Source organism: Erythrolamprus reginae, chromosome 1, assembly GCF_031021105.1.
Source record: "Erythrolamprus reginae isolate rEryReg1 chromosome 1, rEryReg1.hap1, whole genome shotgun sequence".
NCBI classification, from domain to species: Eukaryota; Metazoa; Chordata; class Lepidosauria; order Squamata; family Dipsadidae; genus Erythrolamprus; species Erythrolamprus reginae.
In genome coordinates this window covers 48,839,832-48,865,024 of record NC_091950.1, presented here as the reverse complement: position 1 = coordinate 48,865,024, position 25,193 = coordinate 48,839,832, and the positions used below count along the sequence as shown (strand labels likewise).

At 38.0% G+C, this 25,193-nt stretch overlaps 1 protein-coding gene across 5 annotated transcripts in view; it reads right to left on the bottom strand.

The window, feature by feature from the left end:
* CDC42BPB (CDC42 binding protein kinase beta) overlaps positions 1-25,193 on the bottom strand; it is a 115,336-nt gene that overhangs the window by 72,061 nt on the left and 18,082 nt on the right. For 4 of the 5 annotated variants that reach the window (XM_070751794.1, XM_070751767.1, XM_070751774.1 and 1 more), the window contains exons 2-4: positions 13,759-13,850; positions 11,210-11,293; positions 4,062-4,157 (exon numbers count right to left, since the gene is read on the bottom strand). In XM_070751794.1, the coding sequence (XP_070607895.1) occupies positions 4,062-4,157; positions 11,210-11,293; positions 13,759-13,850 (272 nt within the window). Of the gene's footprint in view, positions 1-2,127; positions 2,214-4,061; positions 4,158-11,209; positions 11,294-13,758; positions 13,851-25,193 lie in introns of those variants that run through there. The other variant, XM_070751787.1, reaches the window with a different exon arrangement.

Here is a 25,193-nt window from a genome sequence, read left to right as displayed (position 1 = left end):
TATTTCAGAAAAATCTTAATTCCTGCCCACATCTTAAATTAATACAAAAAGTAAAACATTATCAAAAATGGCTTCATATATCAGCAAGGAAACCAGGGGAGAAGTATACTTTATGACCTAAATGTGCTCTAGTGAACTTTTTAAAGACTATTAAGCAATATTATAATGTGTAATTTTGACAAATTATAAATTGTTACGGCTTCTACCTAACCAGATTGCAAAGTAGCCCAGTGATAATAAATGGGTGAATTAATATGATATGAAAAGGGGTTTTGGTCTTACTCCTCTTCTCAGAGGGTGGAGCCAGCATTCAGGATGGGTTGTTCTCATCCACTCAGAATGAGGACTGAGTTTGTCTTTTTTTGTCAGGATGCGCCCTGCTAAGACCCAGCTTTGACGACTCCAAAGACTATACCTGATGTGGCAAAACTCAGGCAACAGTCAACTAATTGTAGGTTCCCATCTGACCTACAACTGCCAGCTGTCCAAATACACAGTCCAAAGCATAATCCACATAAGGAGTCAGCCAGAACTGACTGTCCATGGGCGGGACTGAATGTTGGCTCCATCCTATGAGAAGAGGTGTATTAGGTAAGACCAATGCCCCTTCTCCATCATGGGTGGAGCAAGCATTCAGGATGGGACATACCAAAGCCAAAAATCCCCCCCCCCAGGTGGGCACAGTCCGTTTAGGAGACCTCCTCGACACCCTCTGCAAAACCCTTCGGGGCCAAAGGCTGTGTCTGCCAACATGTAGGTGTCAACCTTGTAATGACATATAAATTAAGAGGGCAATGCCAAGGTGGCCACCAGACACACTTCCTCCAAGGATGCCTGAGTGGCCCAGGCCATGGAAGTGGCAGCACTGTGCATCAAGTACACTGTGATGTCTATAGGTCGAGGTAGGGATGAGAGCTCCTATGCTTTTGCGATAGTGCCATGAATCCATCGGCCAATGGTCGTAGAGGACACACAAGACCCAGAGACTGCAGATGGAAAGCTACCAGAAGAGCCTCTGTCTTGCGGAAGAGATGAGTCCTGCCTATGTATATCCAGAAAGCTCTCTGAATATCCAGTGAGTGGAAAAGCTTTTCTGACGGGTGGGCCAGAGCTGGGCAGAAATTAGGCAAAATAAGTTTCTGTGCTTGATGGAAAGAAGAGCTTATTTTGGGAATAAAAGGCAGGTGTAACTGCAAGCTGCCTTTTTCTTAGCCTTCACAGGAGACATGTGAGCTTGAGGCTCCAGCAATGAGGAGGCTCCCTGACAGGCCTGATTCTCCCTTGGTGTAGCGGGTGGGGAAGCAGCTGGAGGATGGTGAGCCCTTGTGACCATGTCACTCAAGCGCAAGGTTCTTGCGACTATCAGGTGCAGGAATTAAAAACTGCCCTCCGCACTGGCCCAATATGCAAACAGCTCTGCTGGATGGATCAGGAGTTGGTCACTGCTGCAATTTAAGCAGAGCCCAGGGCCCCTTTACTCTTGTGTGTGGGAGCACGAAACTCCCATGGCAGACCGGGCAAAGGTCCCTCAAAAGTCTATGCCACAATGCATGACCCCGCCCGCTAAAGCAGCCAGAGCTAAAGCTCTGCCAAATCTTTGGGCTCTCTGGATGACAGTCGACATGCCTCAAACTCAAAAGACAGATTTCCTCACACTTTTAACCAAGAAAATCCAACCAGGATGGGAGCAATTTTTTGCCACCTCCGTCCTGCTGAGGACCCAAGACAATGCTGGGTCTTAGCAGGGTGAATCCTGACCAAAAAAAAGAGAGACTTGGTCCTAATTTTGAGTGGACGAAGACAACCCATCCTGAATGCTGGCTCCACTCACTACGATGGAGAAATACAATGAACAAAGAAGGGAGCTCTAGCTCTCAGTCATTTGTACTTTTGTCAAGGTTCTTAAGAGCTGCCTCTATTTCATGCACTTGAAATTCTTCCTTTGGCACTCCTTTCCTTAACAACCATTCTCAAAGACACAAAGCAATCAGAATATCCCAAGTAACTATTTGAATTTTCCCTATCTTCTGTTGTTTTGAGAAGATATCTATTTACTTCTTATTGGATGCAAACCTTTTAGGAACCTCCAAACATTTATACCAGGGATGTAATCCTATGCACACTTACCTGGTAGTAACTCATTGAAATCAGCAAGATTTATTTCTGAGTAAACATGCATAGGATTGTACTGTAAAGGTGGTTTCTTTTCAATACTATTCCGGTTTTTATTGTCCGCAAGTGCTTCAGAGCTGAAAATGAACATTACAGAAGCCACAGTTGGCCCACAAACCGGTTTGGCCACTTCTGGATTTTAACAGCAGTCTTGAGATTTTGTGTTTAAAATGACACATTAACAATATTGTGCCAAGGTAAGTAACTAGATGATAAGTGTTCAACTGAACAATTTATCTAAGCAATTAACTCTAGCTCATTATACTTAATAGCAAACTAGAAATGGAAAATAGAGTCATTTGTAAATAAATTGTTTTGGAATTTTTTTATCTTTTAAAATAAGAATATAAACAGTTATATATTGACCAAAAAGGAAGATGATTCTAGATTTTAGACTAAACATCCAAATTTTATGTACTTTTCAGCTGTGATTGCCAATTTCTATTTCAAATTATTTCATAAAAATGTTTACTCCTTACTATATTTCAAAAAAGAACCAAATCCAGAGGCCCATTCCAAGAAAGAATATAGCCAGGACAAATATTAAATATTAAATTAAATTAATGACTGCAAATAAAAATTGCCTGTAAAATCAGGTATCCCATCTGTAAATTTAATTAAGCACATATTTGCATATACAAATAGAGACACACAAACTAGTCATATTACATACAAATATGCACACACTCACTGCAGTGAGAGATTGCAGAAATGTGGACTCAGCTACCATAAATTTCTACATGTTTATTTGTAGCAAATGCGCTATGCTGTGGATGTTCTGTTTAGCCTAGCTTACTCCATGTAAACGGAATATAAAGTGAGGGAGAAATTTTTAGGTTTTGAGTGGCAAGGAGAAAAATGAGCTATAACAGTGACTTCTCTGACTCCCACTGAAATGACTCCTTTTGGCACTGATCTAGATCACACCAAGCTGAGGGCAATTGCTAATTTGGAAGATAGACTCAAGATTCAGAATTATCTTGACAGACTTGAGCATTGGCCCCTATCCAACAAGATGCAGTTCAGTAGTGAGAAAAGTAAGGTGTTGCACTTAGGCAGGGAAAACCAAGTCAACAGTATCCCTGTGACAGGGATTTAGGTGTCCTGGTAAATCACTGCTTAAGCAGGGCGCTGCAACTCCCAAAAAAGCCAACACAATCCTAGGCTGCTGTCCACAGAGGGATAGCATCAAGATCACAGGAAGGGATAAAGCCATTCCTCACTGCACTACTGAGGCGACATTTCAAATATTGCATCCAGTTCTGGTCACAATACAAAAAAAATATTGGGCCCAAGGAAGAGTGCAGAGAAAGGCAACAAAGATGATAAGGGGCCTGGAGGCTAAATCGTACAATGAGCAACTAAGGGAACAGAAAGGTTTAGCCTAACAGAGAGAAGGCTCAGGAAAGACATCATAGCAATCTTCCAATAATTGAAGGGCTGTCACAGGAGAAAGAATATTGATTTATTCTAGGATAAGAAGCAACGAGTGGAAGCACATCAGAGAGAGATCCAATCTGGAAATAAGAAGGAATTTCCTGACAGTGAGAATTATTATCAATAGAACAGCTTGCTTCCCAGAATTGTGGTTACTCCATGACTGAGGTTTTCAAGAAAACGTTAGACAACCATTTAACTAAAAGGTATAAGAACTTGGGCAGGAAGTTAGATTAGAAGACCCCTTATGGACCCTTCCAGGTCTATGATTCTATGAAAATCCCTTTCCCTTCACTGGAGGGGAGGGAAAGGAGAAATTTTTCTTTCAGATACATTTATTTATTTATTTATTCGATTTTTATGCCGCCCTTCTCCTTAGAAGGAGAATGATATTTTGAAATGAGAAACCAGATTATGAGCTACTTCTTTATAGGCTTATTGTACACACATACCAAATAGTTTTCATCCTGAAAAGCGTAGTGCAATGTTGTAATCCACTGACAGTCTCCATTCACCAAAACATCTCTTTCTTCTCGGAAACAAGCAGTCTAAATATAAGAGAGTAAAAAGGGGAGAAAAAGTTGTTTAACTAATCTCTTGACTTTAATAGACTTTAATAGGCAAATATTGTATTAATATTTATATAATATAAGATTATAATATTCATAAATATACCACCTCTACAATAATTCAGTATCTAAACCAAAGCATAAAACTTTTCATAGCTAATTAAATGTAAGTTAAAAATCAAATGTAAAAGGCATGATAGCATTTGATTCTTGAGATAACATTTTAGTTTTATTTAGTACTGCAGGCTGCTTCAGCAGATTGCTAGCTGCAGTTCAGCAGTTCAAATCTCAACAGCTCAAGGTTGACTCAGCCTTCAGCCTTTCAAAGTGGGTAAAGTGAAGACCCAAATTGTTGAGGGAAATATTCTGACTATGTAAATCACTTAGAGAGGGATGTAAAAGCACTATAAGATTAGAGAATGGGCAATACAAACCTGCCCAATTTATGCAATAATGTTTCCTAGAAGTTGTTCTGATCTCCGTCTAAGGCCACTGGTAATTGAAATAAAGGAATTCTAAATGCATATTTTTGTAAAACACCACACCATCTTTATTTTTCTTTCCTTTGTTCCACACTGAATCATTGCAGGGAGCGCTAATCTCTTATCTTAAACTTCGGTATTCAAGGCAACATCAAAATCATTAACACATTCCACAAGTCATTCTAAGATTTATGGCTAGTCAGAGTTAGCCCATAGTCATAAAAACTGCAATTAAAAGCACACAAGGCATGCTTACATTCAGAGCTGCTTGAAAGAAACCTCCATTTTTCTAAATGCAGATTGACGACTCAACTCTCTCATCCTCTGACAGCTGGACGTGATGATTTAATTACTTAATTAATTAACCCATTCCTCTCCTTAATATTTCTTCCCTGACACTTGCTCTCTTCACCTCTGCAAGCGTCTGAAATAAGGATTTATCCATCTAGCATCTGCTTCTCCTTCACTTGAATCTGATCCCATAGAAATGCCCTGTGGTTGGTCTACTTCTTCTTCTGCCTCTAAATCAGGCCTTAGCACTAATTCATAACCACTTTCTGAATCAGAATCTGAAAAATCCCCAAACTGTAGTATACACAACAGAAGTGGGAGCTGAATTCCTTGCATATCTCTGAGCCTATTTCTCCCTCTACCCACTCCCACCAATGTTCCCTCTAATTTTTTCCCGGTGTGGGCATAAAAGTATAGTGTCTGAGCGACAGTCCCTTAGTGACTGAGCGGCAGAGAAGTAAAAACAAAAATAAATAAATAAATATTTCTCATTTCTCTTTTTTCTCCCCTTTTTGCTTTCATTTCTTTCTCTCTCTCTCTCCCTTCCTCTCCTTCTCTCTCTCTCTCTTGTTTTCTTTCTCTCTCACTCACTCTCTTTCTTTCTCTTTCTTTCTCTCTCTCTCCCCCTCTTGCTCTCTCTCTTTCTCACTCTTTCTCTCTTTTTCTCACTCTTTCTCTCTTGTTCTCTCTTTCTCTCCTCCTTTCTTCTCTCTCTCTCTCTTCCTCTCCTTTTCTCTCTCATGCTTTCTTTCTCTCACACACTCTCTCTCTATTTATTTATTTATTTATTATTTAGGTTTGTATGCCGCCCCTCTCCGTGAACTCGGAACTATTGCTTTCTTTCTCTCACTTTCTCTCTCTCTCCCTATTGCTTTCTTTCTCTCTCCCCTCCTTTTTTTCTCTCTCTCTCTTTCTCTCTCGTATACTACGCCGGCAACAGAGAGAGAAAGAGAGAGAGTGGAGAGAGAGCACAGGCCGGCTTGCCAGTCCGCGGCCCCCGGATGAGCGGCCCTGCATGGCCCCAGCACTGGACTCCGCTGTCGCCTCTGCCCTCGTCCGGCTCTCCAACTAAGAGGCAGCAGCCACATCCACCCCTTCGCCCTCCCCGGCATCCCCGGCCCTGCACCGCCTCCACTTCCCAGTAGCACGCCCAACCTCTACTTGCAGGAACGGGTGGTGGGGCGCTATGAAGGGCCGTGCTTGAAGGCCGCCATGCCGCTGTTGTTGTTGTGGCGCAAAGCCACGCAGTCCCAGATCGCTCGCTTCTCCGGCCAGCAAAGCCGGCTGCCTGGGAAAGTGATGCACTTTTTAAATGCACGCTTTACAAACGCGCCGCTTTCCTGGGCAGCCAGCTTTGCTGGCCGGCGCGGGGCACTGCTCATCTTAGCGATCTTAGGCAAGAAGAAGCGAGCGATCCAGGACTGCGTGGCTTTGTGCCACTTCAAAAGTTTCTGGGCAAGGGGTTCCTAATGGTTGTGCGGGCGCGTGCCTGCGCAGCTTAGAGGTAACAGTGACCCCCCCCCCACTAATCATATATGTCTTAGGTATTTAAGGACCATGACTACTTCCAAGGGAAACAGAGGGGGAAAGATGATTATGACTTCAGAAAAGGTACTTCCTTCTGTTTTAATGAACATCCTGGCTGAAGGCTTTATGTTATAAAGAATGTAAAATCCATATTAGTATCTAGAAACAAAGAGTAAAATTGAGATTTTTAAACATAGATCATGGAACAAATTTCCATCTAATTTTGTATCTGAATTCCTTGATCCGGAGCATGGGTCTCTTACTCCTATCTCCTACTTAGTCTGAACCACAAAATTCCACGTTTATTCAAACATCTTTTAACACTTCCAAATTCATCCATTATCATTAATTGCATTTAAACATTGGAAAGATAAATTTAAGAATTACATCAGTCATAAGAACAGCCACAAAATAGTCTCTGATGTGGCAAGATATTTTCTAATTGCATTTTGCTTCAAAAGCTTTTTAATTTGTTCAAATTGATTTTTTAAAAGTCAAATAAATAGTCTATTTTAAATAGTCCAGTAGACTATTTTCCACAAAAATAATAAATTCAAACTGATTTAAAACAGACAATACTAAAGATAGCAACTGATAATATCAGAGAGGCAAAGAGGATTCATCTATCTTATATTAAACTTTTAAATTGCCTCTCTTTGGTGGTACATTGGTAGTTCATTCTATTACATCTATGAAACTGTTATCTACTATTTACTTTAGCAGGATTTCTTTCTTATTTTACACTGTTTATTTTGATATAAAATAATACCTCACCATTATATTACAGTGATCCCCCGGGTATTGCGACCCCGATCATTGCGAAAGGGCTATATGGCGATTTTGCAACCCGGAAGTAAAAACACCATCTGCGCATGCGCGCCCTTTTTTCTATGGGCACGCATGCGTAGATGGCGCCGGGCAGAACAGCTGCTGGGCGGCTTCCCTGGGTCTCCTCTTGCTGGCGGGAGGGCGAGAAGCCCCCCCAGCACCCGCTCGCCCGCCGTTCGCCCGGCTCGCCCGCCGTTCGCCGCTCGCCCGCCCTTCGCCCGGCCACCTGCATGCGCAGATGGTGTTTTTACTTCCGCAGCGCTACTTCGCGAAAACCCGATCATTGCTAGGGGTCCTGGAACGGAACCCTCGCAATGATCGGGGGATCACTGTATTTAGAGAATAAATCAATAAAGTTTGTTAAGGGCCTGGAGAATAATCATCTGTTTTTATTCTATAATATTAAGTGGCCAGATATTATTTCAATTAGAAAAGTATCTTGAAAAATTTATCAAGAACATTGTGAATATGTTTATATTAATTAGAATAACTTAGAACGTTGCAACCATTTTAATAGAAACTAGAACAACGTAAAAAGTGGAAGAATCTTAAACAATCCATCACTTGCCTCCTGTTATAATTATTTCAGGGTCATAAAACAGAACATTTCTATGCATCACTCAAAAATATGCTTCACTAAGTTCAATTAGTGCAGAAATACATGGTCAATTTACTTTTTCCCTTGCTTTCATGCATGAACTACCCAATTTCTTATGTTTGCCTAATAGTTTTATTATCCACTTGTTCTCCTTTCATTGTGACATTATATCCCAAAATAAGTATAATTACATAATTATGAACTACTAATTGTAGTTAATAATTTGAACTACCTTAGGTAGCATTATGGAAATTTCTAAATCTGCTATGAATTAGGACTACAAAAATCAATCTCCTTATGACATAATGTTTTATTCTGGTGGAAAAGGTTATGATTTTTTAAAAAGTCTGGCTCAGAATCATTTACCTATATTTTATAATTTTGGGAATATACCCAGCAATTCACCATAAGTGGACCTTCCCTTAAAATATTTGCAAAGCTTTTCATAATATAGAATGCTGAACAGCAGGACTTTTCCAACACAAACATACTGGGAACTACCGTATTTTTCGGATTATAAGAAACACCTGAGTATAAGATGCATCTTAGTTTTTGGAGAGGGAAAATAGGAAAAAAGAAATTCTGCCTATCAGGTATTCATCTGACTAGTATCCTTAGTCTGGTTAGCTTCAGCACATTAGTTTGCTACCTTTGAGTGGGATAAAAAACAGCTTCTAAAACACAGCTGAGAAAAACAATGAAAAAAGCAGGCAAAACAAGGAAGATTGCTTCACTCTTAGCACCTCATTAGGGCTGGAAAAAAGCTTGTATAAGCTACATTTGGAGTATAAGATGCACCCAAATTTTCAGCCTCTTTTAAGGAGGCTGAAAGTGCATCTTATACTCTGAAAAAGTGCATCTTATACTCTGAAAAATATGGTAATCTGCACTGATTCAGCATCGTCTTCAAAATATTTAGAGAGATTTATTATCCCTAATGTATATAATCCTGTGCCTATACAAATGTGGTAGGGAATTCCAAATCTCAACCCTAAATATGCTCTGTCCTACACATTGGCAAAAATCTTAGAACACCAAATACAAGCTAAACACACAAGACCTTACAGACAATCCTCACTCCGTAAAAGACCTTTGAATACTCCTATCAAATGACCTGAAGACCAAAGCCTACTGCAACAACATCACCAAAAAGGCTTCAAGAGTTATTAACCTAATCCTACACAGCTTCTCTGGTAAATCGCACTACTAATCAGAGCATACAAAACTTTCGCCAGACCAATCCTCGAATACAGCTCATCTCTCTTGAACCCACACCACATTTCGGACATAAATACATTAGAAAACATCCAGAGATACTTTACGAGAAGAGTCCTCCACTCCTCCACTCGCAACAGAATACCCTATGCAACCAGACTTGAAATCCTAAGCTTAGAAGTACGTCGCCTTAAACACAACCTAAGCATAGCCCATAAAATCATCTGCTACAACGTCCTTCCTGTCAACGACTATTTCAGTTTCCACAACAATGCACGGGCACACAACAGACACAAACTCAAAGTAAACCACTCCAAACTAGACTGTAGGAAATATGACTTTAGCAACTGAGTAGTTAATGCATAGAACTCACTACCTGACTCTGTAGTATTATCACCTAACCCCCAAAATTTTACCCTTAGACTATCCACTGTTGATCTCACCCAATTCCTAAGAAGTCAGTAAGAGAGACAGATTTCTGTTAACATCTAGTATTTTTTAAAAAACTGAAAATTTTGAACTTGATAGATAACACTGTAATAGGAGGATAATACATTGACAGACTTCAAGATCCAAGAATAAAACATTCCTATTAGACTGAAAAGTAGACACTCAACTACAAATGCAACTTCCTGTTCAAAAACTAGCACTATACAAAAAATATCTGAAGCTATGGAAATTGAATACTAAACTGAAAATATCCTAATTTGAGAAACTGCTGTTAGGAACATGAAATGGGCTGTTTCAAGCCTTTTAAGACCTTTTCACACTTACCCATTGCCAAAGTCATTGAAATTGCCCATTTTGAGTTTATAACGGCTTTCACATTTAAGTGGGATGTTTTTCAGATTTCAGATTTCAATCAATTGGATTTGAAATATTTTGTATATCTTTACCAAAAATCCCTTTACAATTTGAGTATTCTTACTGAATTTGGCTATATTTTCATACATCAGTCGAGTGAACTTGTTAAAGTACCAGACTAGAAACCCGGTGGCTGTGTATTCTAGCAGTACCTTAGGGACAAAATCAGCTGGGTGGCTTTGGGTTACTGAATTTATCTCAGCCCTAGCACTGGGAAGCAAACAACTGAAAAAACATGCCAAGAAAACTTCAGGGACTAGTCAAGGCAGTCTCTGAGAATCAAGCACAATTTGAAGGAAAAACAATTGTATAAATCTTCATACTTAAAAATATTAGCTAATGAATTCTTGCTTTATGTATGATATAATGCATATTATATTAAATATTTTTATTTTAACACATAAATATGTAAAATATATTTATTTAATAATCAACAATGCTTAATTGATTTTTGCAAAATTTACTTCTTTATTAAAATGAAGCATGAGTCTTCCTTGAAATCCTGACTTTAAATGTAACCAAAGCCTAAGCTTCCATCCATTAATTAACTCGGTTTTCATAGTAAATGAAAATCATGCTATATGAAAAGGAAACTGGGCCAGACAGACTAATAAATATAGTTATAGAGAAATCAATAAATATGATATTTAATACAAAAAAACCTTCAGGGAAAGAAAATTCCTATATGCTTAATGTTTAAGTAGTAACTGTTTAATGATTACAGAACCATCTCCTGCCACATACCTCCCAGAGACCAATAAGATCCCAGAGGGTTGATCTTCTGCAGTTCGCAGGAGAAGGCATTCTTTATACCTGCCCTAGCTCTATGGAACCAACTCCCCCCCCCCCCAATGTTTGCACTGCTCCCACCCTACGGGCCTTCCAGAAAGCTGCAAAGACATGGCTTTGCCAGGAGGCCTGGGGGCTGTGAATATCAACATCTGTCACAGCCAAAATATGTCGACTGGTGTGTGTGTCATTTGATAAGATTGTATAATGAGTTTTATAATGGGGTTTTTATAATTTGGTATTTATCTGACTTCTTACTGTTGTTATTATATTGTATTATATTTTATTTTGTTGTAAGCCACCCTGAGTACCAAGGTATTGGGCGGCATAGAAGTCTAAATAAATAAATGAATGAACGAACGAACGAACGAACGAACGAACGTGATGTTCTTTAGTGCCATTTGTAAAGAAATCTGAATTGAAAATATCAAACTTACCTCTGCCCTTTTAAGCATTTCCCATTTATTTAGGATTTTCATTGCATAAATGCGCTCTGTGCACTTCAATTTTACAACTGCAACCTACAATTTAAAAAGTAAAAATAACTCCATGACACTCTAGTAATATTTATTCATTTCATGTTACAGATAAAAAATTTAAAGAAAACAAAGTATATCAAGGGGAAACAAAGACACCCACCAGAGACAAACAGCAAAACCTACAACAGCTGCTGTAAATCTGGAAGGTAGAGAAGCAGTGGTATGGTACACTCTTAATGACCCTTCACTTAACAACCCAGATTCTGTGCCAAATTGGGTTTGTAAGTGAACACTACTTGTATCCACCATTAAGAATCTTGGATGCTTTCAAAATGACATGATTTGTTTCCTAGAGAGAATGGCTGCAATAAGAATTGGGTTCCCTCGTTTTTATTACAGTTGACATAGGGGAAAGTTTTCATGAACCCCTATACTTAAGTTTTGGTTTGAACAACTGGAAAAAAAATTATCTCAATGAAAGTCATTGTATATAGTTTCTATTATGTAAATGTATCTCAGGGATAATCAAAATCAACTCAATAACATACTGACATGTTTAGTAAGAATAGTGCGCCTTGATAGAAGATTTAATAATAGTGACTGGTCCTACTAACAACAGAGAAAATAATTAGGTTACCTTTGTCCTGAGACTAGAATATCTTTTAAGCACAACTATTTATACTTTCATTGAATCTTAGGGAAGTTTGTCCTGGACTTTTTAGCTTTGCCTTGGGGCATAGTATAGAAATGGCATTAAACACACTTATTCCTAAATCAGGACAGCAATGGTGCAATTTTTCAAATCTCTCAGTGGCTTTTGATACTATTGATCATTGTATTCTTCTGGATGGACCGCAGGAATAGGAATAGAGGCACAGTATTACAGTGGTTCTCACTGTGCAGTCAAATCTATTGATATTGAGGATATTGAGAAGTGGGAACAGAATGGCAAAAGATTGACTATTTTCACCATTATATCTACAGGAAGCTGACTGGTGATGTCATTCATCAACACAGGCTCATGTATCATCCATATGCTGGTGATAAAAAAATTGACTCAAATCTTGAATCCAATCTGATCAAATGATTCTATCTTATCCCAAAGTCTGAGGATGCTGGGGCCTAGATGGGAAGAAAGAAACTTAAACTCAATCCTGAGTGGTTGGGTATTTTTGTCTGGGACCATGAATTCTTTTGCATTTAGTTCTAAAATGAGGTAGAACTTCCCCAGAGAAAACTAGAGTGGATTCATAATTCCTGCTTGAAGAGTAGATTCCAGCTATAGCCAGGAGGCCTTTGCCCTTTTCTGGATCAGGATCTTTCCCTTCTCACAGTCATTCACACCTTATTAATTTTTGTGTGTGGACTATTACAACATGCAAACTTGAAAACCATCCCAAAACTATAGTTGGCCTAGAGTTCATAAATGCATGAAGTTATGGGCACACCTTGAAATGTTTGTGTAACACTTTTGCATGTAGTCTGCACTGGTTTACAGTTAATCTCTGGCTACAATTCAGAGTGCTATTTAAGTCTTTTAAAGTCCCTCATGGCATGGGGCCTGGCTATCTGAGTGACCATCTTTTCCCTACTTTTTCTGCCTATTCAATAAGAACTAAGAGTTGGCATGTCCAAATTCTGTCTTTAAAAGAGTATCATCTGATGGGATTTCAGTGGAATGCTTTTTCTGTCACAGTATCTCCACTGCGCAATAGTAATCTCCAGAGGTCTGAGTTATCTTGATCTTGCCATTCTTTAAATAGGTCTTAGAAGACTTCATGGTTTTCCTAAGCTCTTTGTTAGAAAGTATGTGTTTTTGTGAGAGTTTTGTTAATGTGCTCTATCTATTAAATCCCTGCTTTCTTTTTGTTTTTTGTTTTTTTCAGAGTAAATTTTTTTATTTTTTTCTTCCACATCATATAATGCAAAAAATCATATACATTCTCTTTTGTTATAATAGTTTTGACTACTACATCTTGTATAATCAAATTATACATTCTTAAATCCCATCTATTTGATTTTGGTTATCATCACACACCCCTTATATCTTTCTTTCTAATTTCGTCATCCAGATAAATCTCAATTAATGTCTAATTAAGTCCATCATTAATATTCCTTAAACTATGTATAAAGTCTAAATCCTTTGGATTTTATAATCTTAATTTCATAGCCGTAGTGCCTTCTTCCCTCTAGTAAAAATCTCAAAACAAACTAAAAACCCTTATATCTACACTTATCTATATAAAATTTATTCCTTTTTTTCTTTTTATTTATAGTATTTGTTTTTAATTTATATGCTGTGCATGGTTGTTATGTATTCAGCAACCTATACATCTGATTTATATATAATATTGTAAGATGTACAACACAAGTATGAACAGATCGTTTTCAAATATCTAGCTTCCATTATAAAAGAAAGGTGGGTTCAGAACAAAGAATTCTGCCTTTGGAAAAATCAGTCAACAATATGTTTCCTTACTCATCGGGGAGCTTTAAAGGTATCTTACCTCACCAAATGCACCTCTGCCAATGACTTTTATAATTTCAAAGTCATCTCGATGAAGTTGCATTTCCTTCACCAACTGGGTAAATGGTTTGGCTGTTTGAAAATAAGAGGAAATCTCAAGTTAAAGTTTGTACATTGCATAATGATGTAAACTTTCGGATTGGTATCAATCTGTATATTAGTTTAGATTTGATAATAAGACATCAAAAATTGCTACCTCTATCACAGATTATATGGTCAAGAAGAAGGAAGCTGGTTTTTTTTCTAATCCAAAGAATCTTATCTAGTCTTCCTAGCACAACCAATGAATTTAAAAAAAATAGGTGTCCAACCAACTTACATTTTTCAGCCCAAATAAAAATGTTAGCTAAGTTAGGAAGCAATTAGGCAATGAAAATTCTCAGAGATACAGAATGTATCTCCTTAATAAAATAAGCAAAAGTGCCAACCTTAAAGAAGAACCTCAAGCCTAGCTGCAAGGAATTAAAAATTAGCCTTGGAAATTAAAAATTAGCCTTGGAAAGATAAGGCTTTCAGAAAGCTCCTAAGGTAAAAATAATACTTCAGTTAAATAATTATTTGGCCTATGAATTTAAAAGAATCATTGTATAATGTTCTGTATTACGACTATTATCTCATACTTCGCATATCCTATTAAATATTTTAATGTGCATGTATATTAATGCAATGAATAAACCTAATTGTATCAATCAGATACAATTTGCATTTGCAATTAACTAGTTTGATATTGTTTATATCTAATCAAATGTTTATTACTGCAATCAATCAGTTAAAGATGATTTGCATTTATCAATAAAGATTTGTGCTCCATAACCTCTCAGGCTTTTCTATTCTGTCTTCAGTACCAAAATCTGTCAATTAACTTTTATCTTAATGTAATTGGACTTTTAAATATATTCCTGGGAGAATTCTCCTAAAGCAGTGAACACAATGTTTGCAATACCACATTCAGCAAATAACTGTCTATAATTTTTCTTTCCTAGACATTTTCACCTCCCCTGGTCTACAGCATATTTCTTAACAACTTGTTCCTTTACTGTTGATGTTTATCGTAAAATGGAGGAGCTAACTACCTCTTTGAAATCAATTCTACAACTTGCAAGTGCTGTTAATTAAACTAATTAAGCAATAAACATGGTTTATAAATGACAATGGTTTGACTCACACAATATAGTAATCCAAAAATATACTAGAATTTAGCACAAGTGAATAATTACGCAAACAAAATAAAGTTGAAGGCATGTTTAGAACATTTAATATATATTTATATAAAAGAAACATATTATATCACAATAGACAAGTCCAAAAGCGAACTTATTCCAAATTTGCCACACTTTTAATAATCATATTCTACAGAAATACATGCACCCAAAAACAATTGTAAGAAGTTTCCAAGTAAGACAAGAACAATTCTTAACTGTCCTGTCCCATCCATGAAAATTGGACACACAGGTAAATTTTATATTTTTACTAAAAAGGTCTCCAAACAGATCTTTAATGGCAAAAAGTATCAGACAAACAATCATAAAACCTCATGCCCTAAATACCCAGCCCATAAAAACTCAATCAGCTTAAATTAGAAGAAATAATTCAAATTGTAAATAAGGTACTAGAGGGTCAAATAAATATAGCACGAGGGTCCAGGGTTACTACAGTGGTACCTCTACTTACGAACTTAATTATTCCATGACCAGGTTAAGTAGAAAAGTTTGTAAGTAGAAGCAATTTTTCCCATAGGAATCAATGTAAAAGCAAATAATGCATGCAAACCCATTAGGAAAGAAATAAAAGCTTGGAATTTGGGTGGGAGGAGAAGGAAGAAGAAGAGGAGGAGGACAGTGGCTGCTGAAGGAGCTTAAGAGTTCAGGAATACAGTAGTGAGGTAAATGGAGAATTGTTGCCAATGGATCTGCCAATGGATATACAAGTAGCATGATCCGGATTTGTTCCATTGAGGGGGCTGAGGTTATTTCTGGCCAACAGTCTTCCTGAGTGCCTTTGATCAGCCCACCTCTTTTCAAATTGGGAGAAGATGCTAGTTCCACCCCTTCATCTTCTGTGGCCAGGGATAGCTGCCTCTCTTGGTTTCTAAGCAACGCTTGCTTTTCCTGATTGACTCTTCCAGCTGAATCCCCTCGGGCTGCTGACCCTCCTGTAACTCCTCTTCATCTTCAGAATCTGAGCTGGCCATGACACTAAGTGTAGCAAGTAATCAATAACTCACACAATAGTCCTCTTTTTAAATGAGCAGCCAGTCGATTTAAAATAAGTCATTGCAATGAAATAGAGAACCCTGATCCATTGATAACTGAACAACAGATACACTTTAGCAATAGCATGAGTGTGAATGAGCCTAGCTATCACACATTAAGTCTATGTTCTATAATGACAGACTGGTCCGAATGTTCCATTTTATAAGAAACAGTTGTACTATCCTACCTAAATACAAGGACATTTATTATTAAATAAACTTTGGTGGATTATATCAGATGGATGGAATATTGAGACAAGAATTTAACCATACCCACGATGAGAAGCAGGGAAGAACTGAAATAGTAAACAAAAAACGTCAAAGAAAAAAGAAATGCAGAAAGTAGAGGCAATGACAATTCCTTCATAACAACAGCCAACATTTGTTGAATATGACAAAACCTTCCAGCATAGTGGGTTGAATAACCTATATATAGTCATGTAAAAAAGAAAGTGCACCCTCTAAGAGTTCTATGGTTTTATATAACAAGACACAGTAAAAATCATCTGGGCCATAGCATTTCTTAAAAGCAGATAAATACAACCTCAGATCATCATTTATTTTACAAAAAGAAAGCCAAAATCTTACTTGGGACTGATTCTGTTTTCAATCTAATAATTGAGGCAAAGTGTAAGAAGAAAGGATAAATATTCATGATCCACCAAGAACAGATTCTCTGGCAGCAGTTTCACCTGCATCTCTTAGGTCAGTGTTTCCCAACCGTGGCAACTTGAAGATATTTGGACTTCAATTCCCAGAATTCCCCAGCCAGCATTCGTTGGCTGGGGAATTCTGGGAGTTGAAGTCCAAATATCTTCAAGTTGCCAAGGTTGGGAAACACTGTGTTAGGTACATACAAGACATTGAGCAGTGAACGAGAGCATATCTGGTTGTAAGAGAAGAGCTGACTTGACTAAACGGAAAGATTGTCATTTGAAGCAGGAATAGCAGAAAGGAAAAGTGAGGAAAAAGCAGACACATAATGAGGAGATGGAATATGAAAGACATGATTTACCTAATCATCTGAAGTATTACAATAGGCTGCTAATAGATCACCTCAACACAAAGTCATGAACCATGCTTTCCAAGAGTTAGTGACTCAAATTTAGCCAAAACCCACTAAGTTATATATGACAGCTTAATACAAAGTTTGAACTCTGTCAGTGATGATTTACACAAGTTTAATAAACTACCTCGTAAGGTTGTAGGAGAAAGATAAAATAATCTCATTTTTAAGGGTTAAAATATTTTACAACTTTTAAAAATAAAACAATAGATTAACTATTTGTAGCGCAAAGTGTCACTCAGTTAAACAACACCACATCTCACAGTGTCAGAAGCATGGTTTTTTTCAAATCTTCTTTGCAATAGTATTATCCAAGAGATTTCCATATGGCTCCCATCCTGATACTGCAAAAGGCACTGATAACCTGAGCATCTGAGAAACCTAGCAGAGTTTGGGGTGGTAGAGAAAGTGAATTAATTAATTTAAAAATAAAACACATGGGATTACACAAGGCCACTCAGTAGGCTACATATAGCTTGCAGGCCCTATGTTGTACTGTCCTGAACTATGCTATTCCATTAGTAGTAGCAAGTATTTTTTTTTAAAAAACAATCTATATCAGATATGAATGGAAATACTAGAAAATTTAAACCCCTATTTTGTGTCCAGTTTATATACTGTTCTGAGTGAAAAACAGGTTCTACTGAGTTTGAAATGGCTGTTTTGACTATAAAAGATTCCATATTTGTTTTAGAGGTCCAAAGTTATAAACACAGTTCATTTCATGCTCTCAAAATAGTGACATCTTGATCACAAAAAGGAGTATTTTTAATTCATTTTTTTTGCACATATCCGGTTCTTCCTAATTAAGGGAATATTATTTCCTTCCAAATTGGCCACCATAACTAAATATCAGAATGGAAGACTTATAAACAGAATCAAGTATACCTGCAAGGAAAAACTGACACCCACTGTTGATGGACTATGCCAAGATCTCTTCTGTACACTTAACATCATATAACTAGGCTTTTTCACCACTTCTGTGAATCCTATCCTTATGAAAAAGCCCTTTAAGTTACCCAGGGAACTATGAAAAAATCCTACTTGAATATTGTCCCAAGATTAAATGTTAAAGGAAGATACTATTTTAAAAGCATTTTTATCAAACACAAACAGTGATAACTAATTCCAGTTGCTAATTACATCACTATTTATTTAATAAATGACAGTATACTGCCTATCAGTTTCATTAAAGGCAAAGATAAGGTCTCCTAACACTTCCATGCAATTTTCCTGGCAACCATATGGAACTGGTTCACTTTTAAATTCTAAGGTGACTTCACAGATTAGCCTATAACTTTGGTACTTCCTGATCATTCCCCATCCCATCCTGCCTATCTTTCTGACAATAGCCATCTACCTAGACCAGGGGTGGGCAATTAATTTTGCCATGGGGCCGCATGAGAAATTGGGATGATTTTAGAGGGCCGGATTAATATAAATAAATCAGTTCTACCCAATACTGTATAGTATTGGGTAGAACTGAGTTAATTATATTATAATTATAAATTATAATTATATTATAATTATTAATTGCCCACTCCTTCCTTCCTTCCTTCCTTCCTTCCTTCCTTCCTTCCTTCCTTCCTTCCTTCCTTCCTTCCTTCCTGGTTCCCTCCATTTCTCCTTCCTTCCTTCTCCAGATGGAGAGAAGCTTCTGTCTCTCTGATTTTCTCTGCCTTTTATTTCTGCTTTGGGGCAGTTCTTCACTTCTCTTTCAAAATATTCCTTTCAGCTGCCTCTCTTCAACTGACCTACATTGTCAGTTGAGAAAACATAGTGGAGGCTTTGCCTTAAATGTAGCTTTGGATTCCTTTTCTTCCTCCTCCTCCCTTTTTTCCCCCTGAGAGGTGGGGGGGGGGTTGCTTTAAATTTCTTGGAAAGGCCAATGAAACCAATGAACAATTTAAAAATGAGCATTTATTGGACTTTTGCAAAAGGGCATGGAAAGAGAATTTCTCCTTCCTTCCTCCCTCCATTTCTCCTTTCTTCCTTCTTTCCTCCCTCCCTCCAGTTCTCCTTCTTTCTTTCTTTCTTTCCTTCCTTCCTCCCTCCATTTCTCCTTCCTTCCTTCCTCCCGTTCTCCTTCTTTCTTTCCTTCCTTCCTCCCTCCATTTCTCCTTCCTTCCTTCCTCCCGTTCTCCTTCTTTCTTTCTTTCTTTCTTTCCTTCCTTCCTTCCTCCCTCCCTCCTTCCTTCCTTCCAACCTCTGTGGGCCGCTCACAGACAGCGGGCAGGCCGCATCTGGCCCCCGGGCTGCACTTTGCCCAGGTCTGAGCTAGACAATGGTTTCAATGGCAAGACAAACAAACGAACAAATAAAGAATCATGTATACTTCTCTACTTCTCAGTGTTGTCATTCTATAATCATAACTAATTTGAATTAAAATTAAAACAAGGAGAACTAATTTCAGGCTCACTTTAAAAAAGACTGAACCTCAAGTAACCTACATTTTAAAATTTCTATCTTAATTTTATTATCCACTGTCCTCCCTTAGTTCTTTCAAGGGTTAAGTGTGCTTTCTTAATAAAGGAGAGAAATCTATTTCAGAGGCTCTCAAACATTTGGGCAACAGGGACTAGTTCTGTGGAGAGAGTTTTTTCCGTGGACCAGAGAGGACATGGTTTCGCATGCTGCCTACACCCCACAGATGGGGCTTTGCTTGTTTGCACGGACCGATTACTGCCATGAAGTGGACTGGTGCCAGTCCATGGACCAGAGATTGGAGACCCGATCTATTCATTTCTCCATCTAATTGTAAACGAAACAAAACTGTAAACGAAAAAGGCGGGGAGAAGCCTCTGTGGGGCCTCTCTAGAAATCTCCTGGGAGGAAACAGGGCCGGAAAAGGTGGGGAGAAGCCTTTGCTTGTTTGCACGGACCGATTACTGCCATGAAGTGGACTGGTGCCAGTCCATGGACCAGAGGTTGAAGACCCGATCTATTCATTTCTCCATCTAATATCAATTCTGCCATAGTATTCTAGAGTGACAGTCTAAAACTAAACCAGTGACGGCGAACCTTTTCTCCCTCAAGTGCCAAAGTGTGTGTACAGACACTTTCGCACCTGGCAGGTACCCACACCCCTAATTCAATGCCTGGGAAGGGTGAAAATTGCCTCCCCTGCCTTTCTGGAGGCCAAAAACAGCCCATTTCCCAACTTCCGGGGGCCCAGTAGGTCCGTTTTTCACCCTCCCCAGGCTCCAGAGGCTTCCCTGGAAGCCAAAAATGCCCTTCCATAGCCTCCGTGCAAGCTGAAAATCAGCTGGCCGGTGCACACATGCATGCTGGAGCTGAGCTAGGGCAACAGCTTCCGTGCCGACAGATATGGCTCCGCCTGCCACCTGTGGCACCCGTGTCATAATTTCTCCATCACTGAACTAAAGAGTCTACACACACAAACGTATTTATGTAATTATTTTTATGCCATCCAATTTTAAATGTCCTTGAAGTAGTTTAAAAATATGAAGAAACCTCAGGCTCATGAACAAGACTGACAGTAAGAAGGGATAAAAGAGAAAGATAATACATCTGAATACATTCAGAACACATTATAACCACATAAACATTAGTATGTCAGATAAGCACTGTAAATAGCCTGAATATGACTATATACAGTCCAATTCTCTTTGATCTATCTCATACATGATTATTTCAATGTTACTGCTCATTAGAGAGGGTGAAATGAGGGCAAGGTAATGTATACTATGAGGAAGTGTTTAGGAATCAAATAAGAACAAAAAGATTCTTATTTTTCATCCAAGTTCTTTTACAAGGTAAAAAAAAAAGAACTGCTTATAATTATAATTACATTCAAGCAGCCAGAATGCCTATCTTCAGTCAACCAGAATGCTTGAAAATGTGAGATAAGTACACAAAGGAAATAACCCTGATGTTTTATAAATACTCTTGAAGGACCCTTGAATGTTATCAGACCCAAACATTCATTCATGTATGCATTACATAATAATCCTTAAAAAATTATAAAATTTTGTCTTCCATGGGAAGTCTTGTCCAACTTCATCCTCTCAGAAGGAAAACTGGATGGAATGCAAATGAGTCTTAGCTGCTTATGTGAACAGCTTTTATGGCATATAAAATCCATGACAGGTGATCCTTGCTTATCAATCATTATTCAATTATTTTTCAAAGTTACAATGACACAAAATGAATGGTAGATACAAACGGTAGTTTTCGCGATCAAAATTGGCAGCCTATCCATATATTTACTGCATGATATGCTTCAAGTCCTCCTACCAGTCTATCCCCCCCTACACACACACACACACACACACACACACACTATACAGTGGTACCTCTATCTAGGAATGCCTCTACCTATGAACTTTTTCTAGATAAGAATCAGGTGTTCGAGATTTTTTTGCCTCTTCTCAAGAACCATTTTCTACTTACACACCCAAGCCTCCGAAACTGTAAACGAAAAAGGCAGGGAGAAGCCTCTGCGGGGCCTCTCTACAAATCTCCTGGGAGGAAACAGGGCCAGAAAAGGCGGGGAGAAGCCTCTGTGGGGCCTCTCTAGAAATCTCCTGGGAGGAAACAGGGCCGGTAAAGGTGGGGAGAAGCCTCTGTGGGGCCTCTCTAAGAATCTCCTGGGAGGAAACGGGGCCTCCACCAGCCCTGTGGTTTTTATTTTTATTTATTTATTTATTTTATTTGTCATACAAATATAGTATTGTATTGTAGTATGTTTAACATAATATAAGTATAAAGTAGAGATGGAAAAGATAAAAAGACAGCAGGACAGGAACGGTAGGCACAAAGGTGCACTTATGCACGCCCTTTACAGACAATTGCAATAGCCAAGCATACCTTGGCGACAGCAGGAGGAAGAGGACATCAAGTGAGCTGGTGGGGGGAAGCATAAGGAAGCAGGACTAAACAATGGCATGGTGTGCAGGGCATCAAATGGACAGACAAGGGGGAAGGCAGGATAGGCAAATAGGGAGAGCTGGACAAGAAGGCTCAGCTACTGAAGATAGCTCAATGGGTCCATTCAGGAAGGAGGCAGCAAGATAGAGCTGGCAGTTTGCACAGGGTAGGAAAAGCATGAGGTCCTCACCTAATTACCACAACCAAGACTACCAGAAGTGTCCTCATAGGCCATATGGTCATGTAGTATTTTGCCCAATGGCCAGTTTGCAACATAAATTCCCAGTCCCAATTAGAGTCATTATACAATATAATGACTGTAGAAGAGCGAGTGCTTTCCTGACATTTTTCTCATTGCACTATTTTTTTTAAAAAAAAACACATTTTGAAGTGTAACGGAATATGCCATTCCTTTTACACATAACTGATAAAACAGAATGACATGAGTATTCATGTTTGTGTCATATTTAACTAATGGAATTAGGGAAGGGGGAGAAGGAATAAGTTCATTTTATAAGCAGGTGGTTCAATTTTAAAATCCAGTACTTTCAAAATGAAAGCAAAATGCAAATGCTTTTAAGAAAAGAATCCTTTTTCTTCAAAACTGATACATTGTAAAGTTATTATTGTTGCTGGATATAATGTAAATATGTGTCCAGAACATATTTCCACCTAAAGATACAGAGCAAAGGGTAGCAATTAGAGTACATAAAGGTGTGGTATACCATTCTGTTTTTTCCACTTCCTTGTCATGAGTTGCAATACATAACCAGTCATACTCAGTTTTGTCCTCACCCTATCTTATTTCCTTAGTGATCTAGTTTTGATTGAAAGGCCAATGAAAGTCAAACCTTTGCCTTGGGCAAAAATCCATGAAAATGCATGAATCACACTCATTGTTGTTCTAATTACAGTAATGAAACAAATTTTCAATAGTGAAACTTTAAATTTGTATGGAATTCTAGAAAAAAGTTTCCCAGATGGCATGTTTTGCAGGCTCCAACTTTTGTTTGAGAAATAGACATTCTTTAAAATGTGCTTTTGTATACTAATCCCTTGATTAAATCTGCACTCTGGATTAATATTTAGAAAGATATGTTTCAAGTTCTATACAAGTAAACACAATAATAGAAGCTATTCTACTGAAAACAAATCTACAAAATGTTTGGGATCAGAATACCTAAAACAAACAAAAATCTACTCACACCTTTTGGATCCACCCATCTGTCATAATAAGAAAGAATAAACCTCCAGTATGTCCCGCCTCTACTATATTATAATGCGGAAAATGTGAGGAAAAAAGTTATATTGAACAAGACCCAATTTTGGAATATGATTCTTGAATCATAGAAGTAAGCTTTGCTCCTTGTCAATCTTTCATTTATACTGTAATGTGAAAAGTTTTATTTTAGATTTTTTGAAGCGCTGTATTCTTTGTCTTTTTCCCTCCCTCCCTCACCCTAGTTTAAAAATCAGTGCTTTTAAACCAATGTCCAAATTATTTGATAAATTAAAACAGATCATGTGTCTCCTGTTGAATCTAGAAAAGCTAATCAGACAACAAAATGAGGTTTCATAGAAAAATGGAATCAAATAAAACTTCAAAACGTGTAAAAGCATTCTACATTTAATTATAATAACTACAGTATACCTATTCTTTATTATATATCTTGATGGTATAGATTACTGCTTAAAATCATTCTATCTATTTCTATCTATATCTATCCATAATAAAACCAAATCCTGTTTTAACCTCTCATAAATCATCACATAAAAAGATCTATGGATAATTATGGGACATCCAGTGAAAATCCATCTAATGAAAACCTAAAACCCATCCAATGAAAAGAGGGGAAAGCTGCAGCAAATGTTGCAAATTTGATTTCAGCATCATGTAACAAAAGGAAATAAGAATCCTGTGGCAATAGGAAGCATTTAAAAAAAACATTCTATTTTTTCCCAAGCACTGTAGCAATTTTCAGCACATCCAGATATTTCAGAATAAAGTAGTAAACAATTGGATTTAGGGTAAATATCATCTAACTCTCTACTACAGATGTCAAAAAGATGTGAAATACCTTTTGGTGGAACACATCTCAGGTGCCTCGAATATGCAAGCAGACTGGCTCAGCCATTCCACTATGGGTCCAGCGGAGTAGTGCTTGGTCCTCAACCTATTTGAGACTCTGGATGGAATGTTTGGTCGACCAGGGGTGGATTTGTTTGTAACACAAAACTATGTCCAGCTGCTGAGGTTCTCCTGCTTTCCATCATAGGGTGTGGAGGGGGTCAATACCCTACACTGTCCCTGGCCACCAGGTCTCCTGTATGCCTTTCCTCTGCTTCCCTTCATTTCAGGGGGGTGGGGGTGTCAGAAGATGCCTTCTGGTCGCATATATTACATCTTTTAGGAAATGACTAAGGCCCCCCCCCCAAAAAAAATGCTTATTTAATTATTAACATATTTATATGGCCACTCATGTTAACCCTATAACTCTGGACAGCTTATAAAACATAAAATAAACACATCACATCAAAGCCTTATAGCAAAAATTAAAAATTGAGGCTCCTCACATATTTAAGTCTTCGGAGAGGGGCGGCATACAAATCTAATAAATTATTATTATTATTATTATTATTATTATTATTATTAACAGCATAAAACACAACACACTGTTTGGGATCCACTAACATCATGGCTTTGTGCAGGGTGTTTTTTCCTTGTTTTTGGGACACATATGGAATGGGAAAGAAGATATACAGTACGGTATAATGGAAATGAAGGGTGTAAGACAGGCAGTGGACTCTGGAAACGCAAAGAGTGGTGGGATGAGTTAATTTTCAGAGAATCTTTGAAGCTTCCACTTTTTCCTCAATTCAATAACAGCCCCAATGGTTAGAATGCAACATTGCAGGAAACTCTGCCTGGAGTTTGATCCTGAGGGAGCTCAAGGTTGACTTGATCCTTTCACGGTTGGTAAAATGAGGACCCAAATTGTTGGGAGCAATATGCAAATAATGCTTACACTATAAAACGCCCAGAAAGTGTTGAAAAGCATGATGGGGCAGTATATAAGTCTAAATGCTATCATTTTTGCATTTCCACGATGAATGTCGCAAGAGCAGTGAGTTATCAGAGTTATCAGGCTTGCCCATGAGTAGTTGAGTCACTACCAACATTTAATTGGACTGTGGCAACAGGATCAGA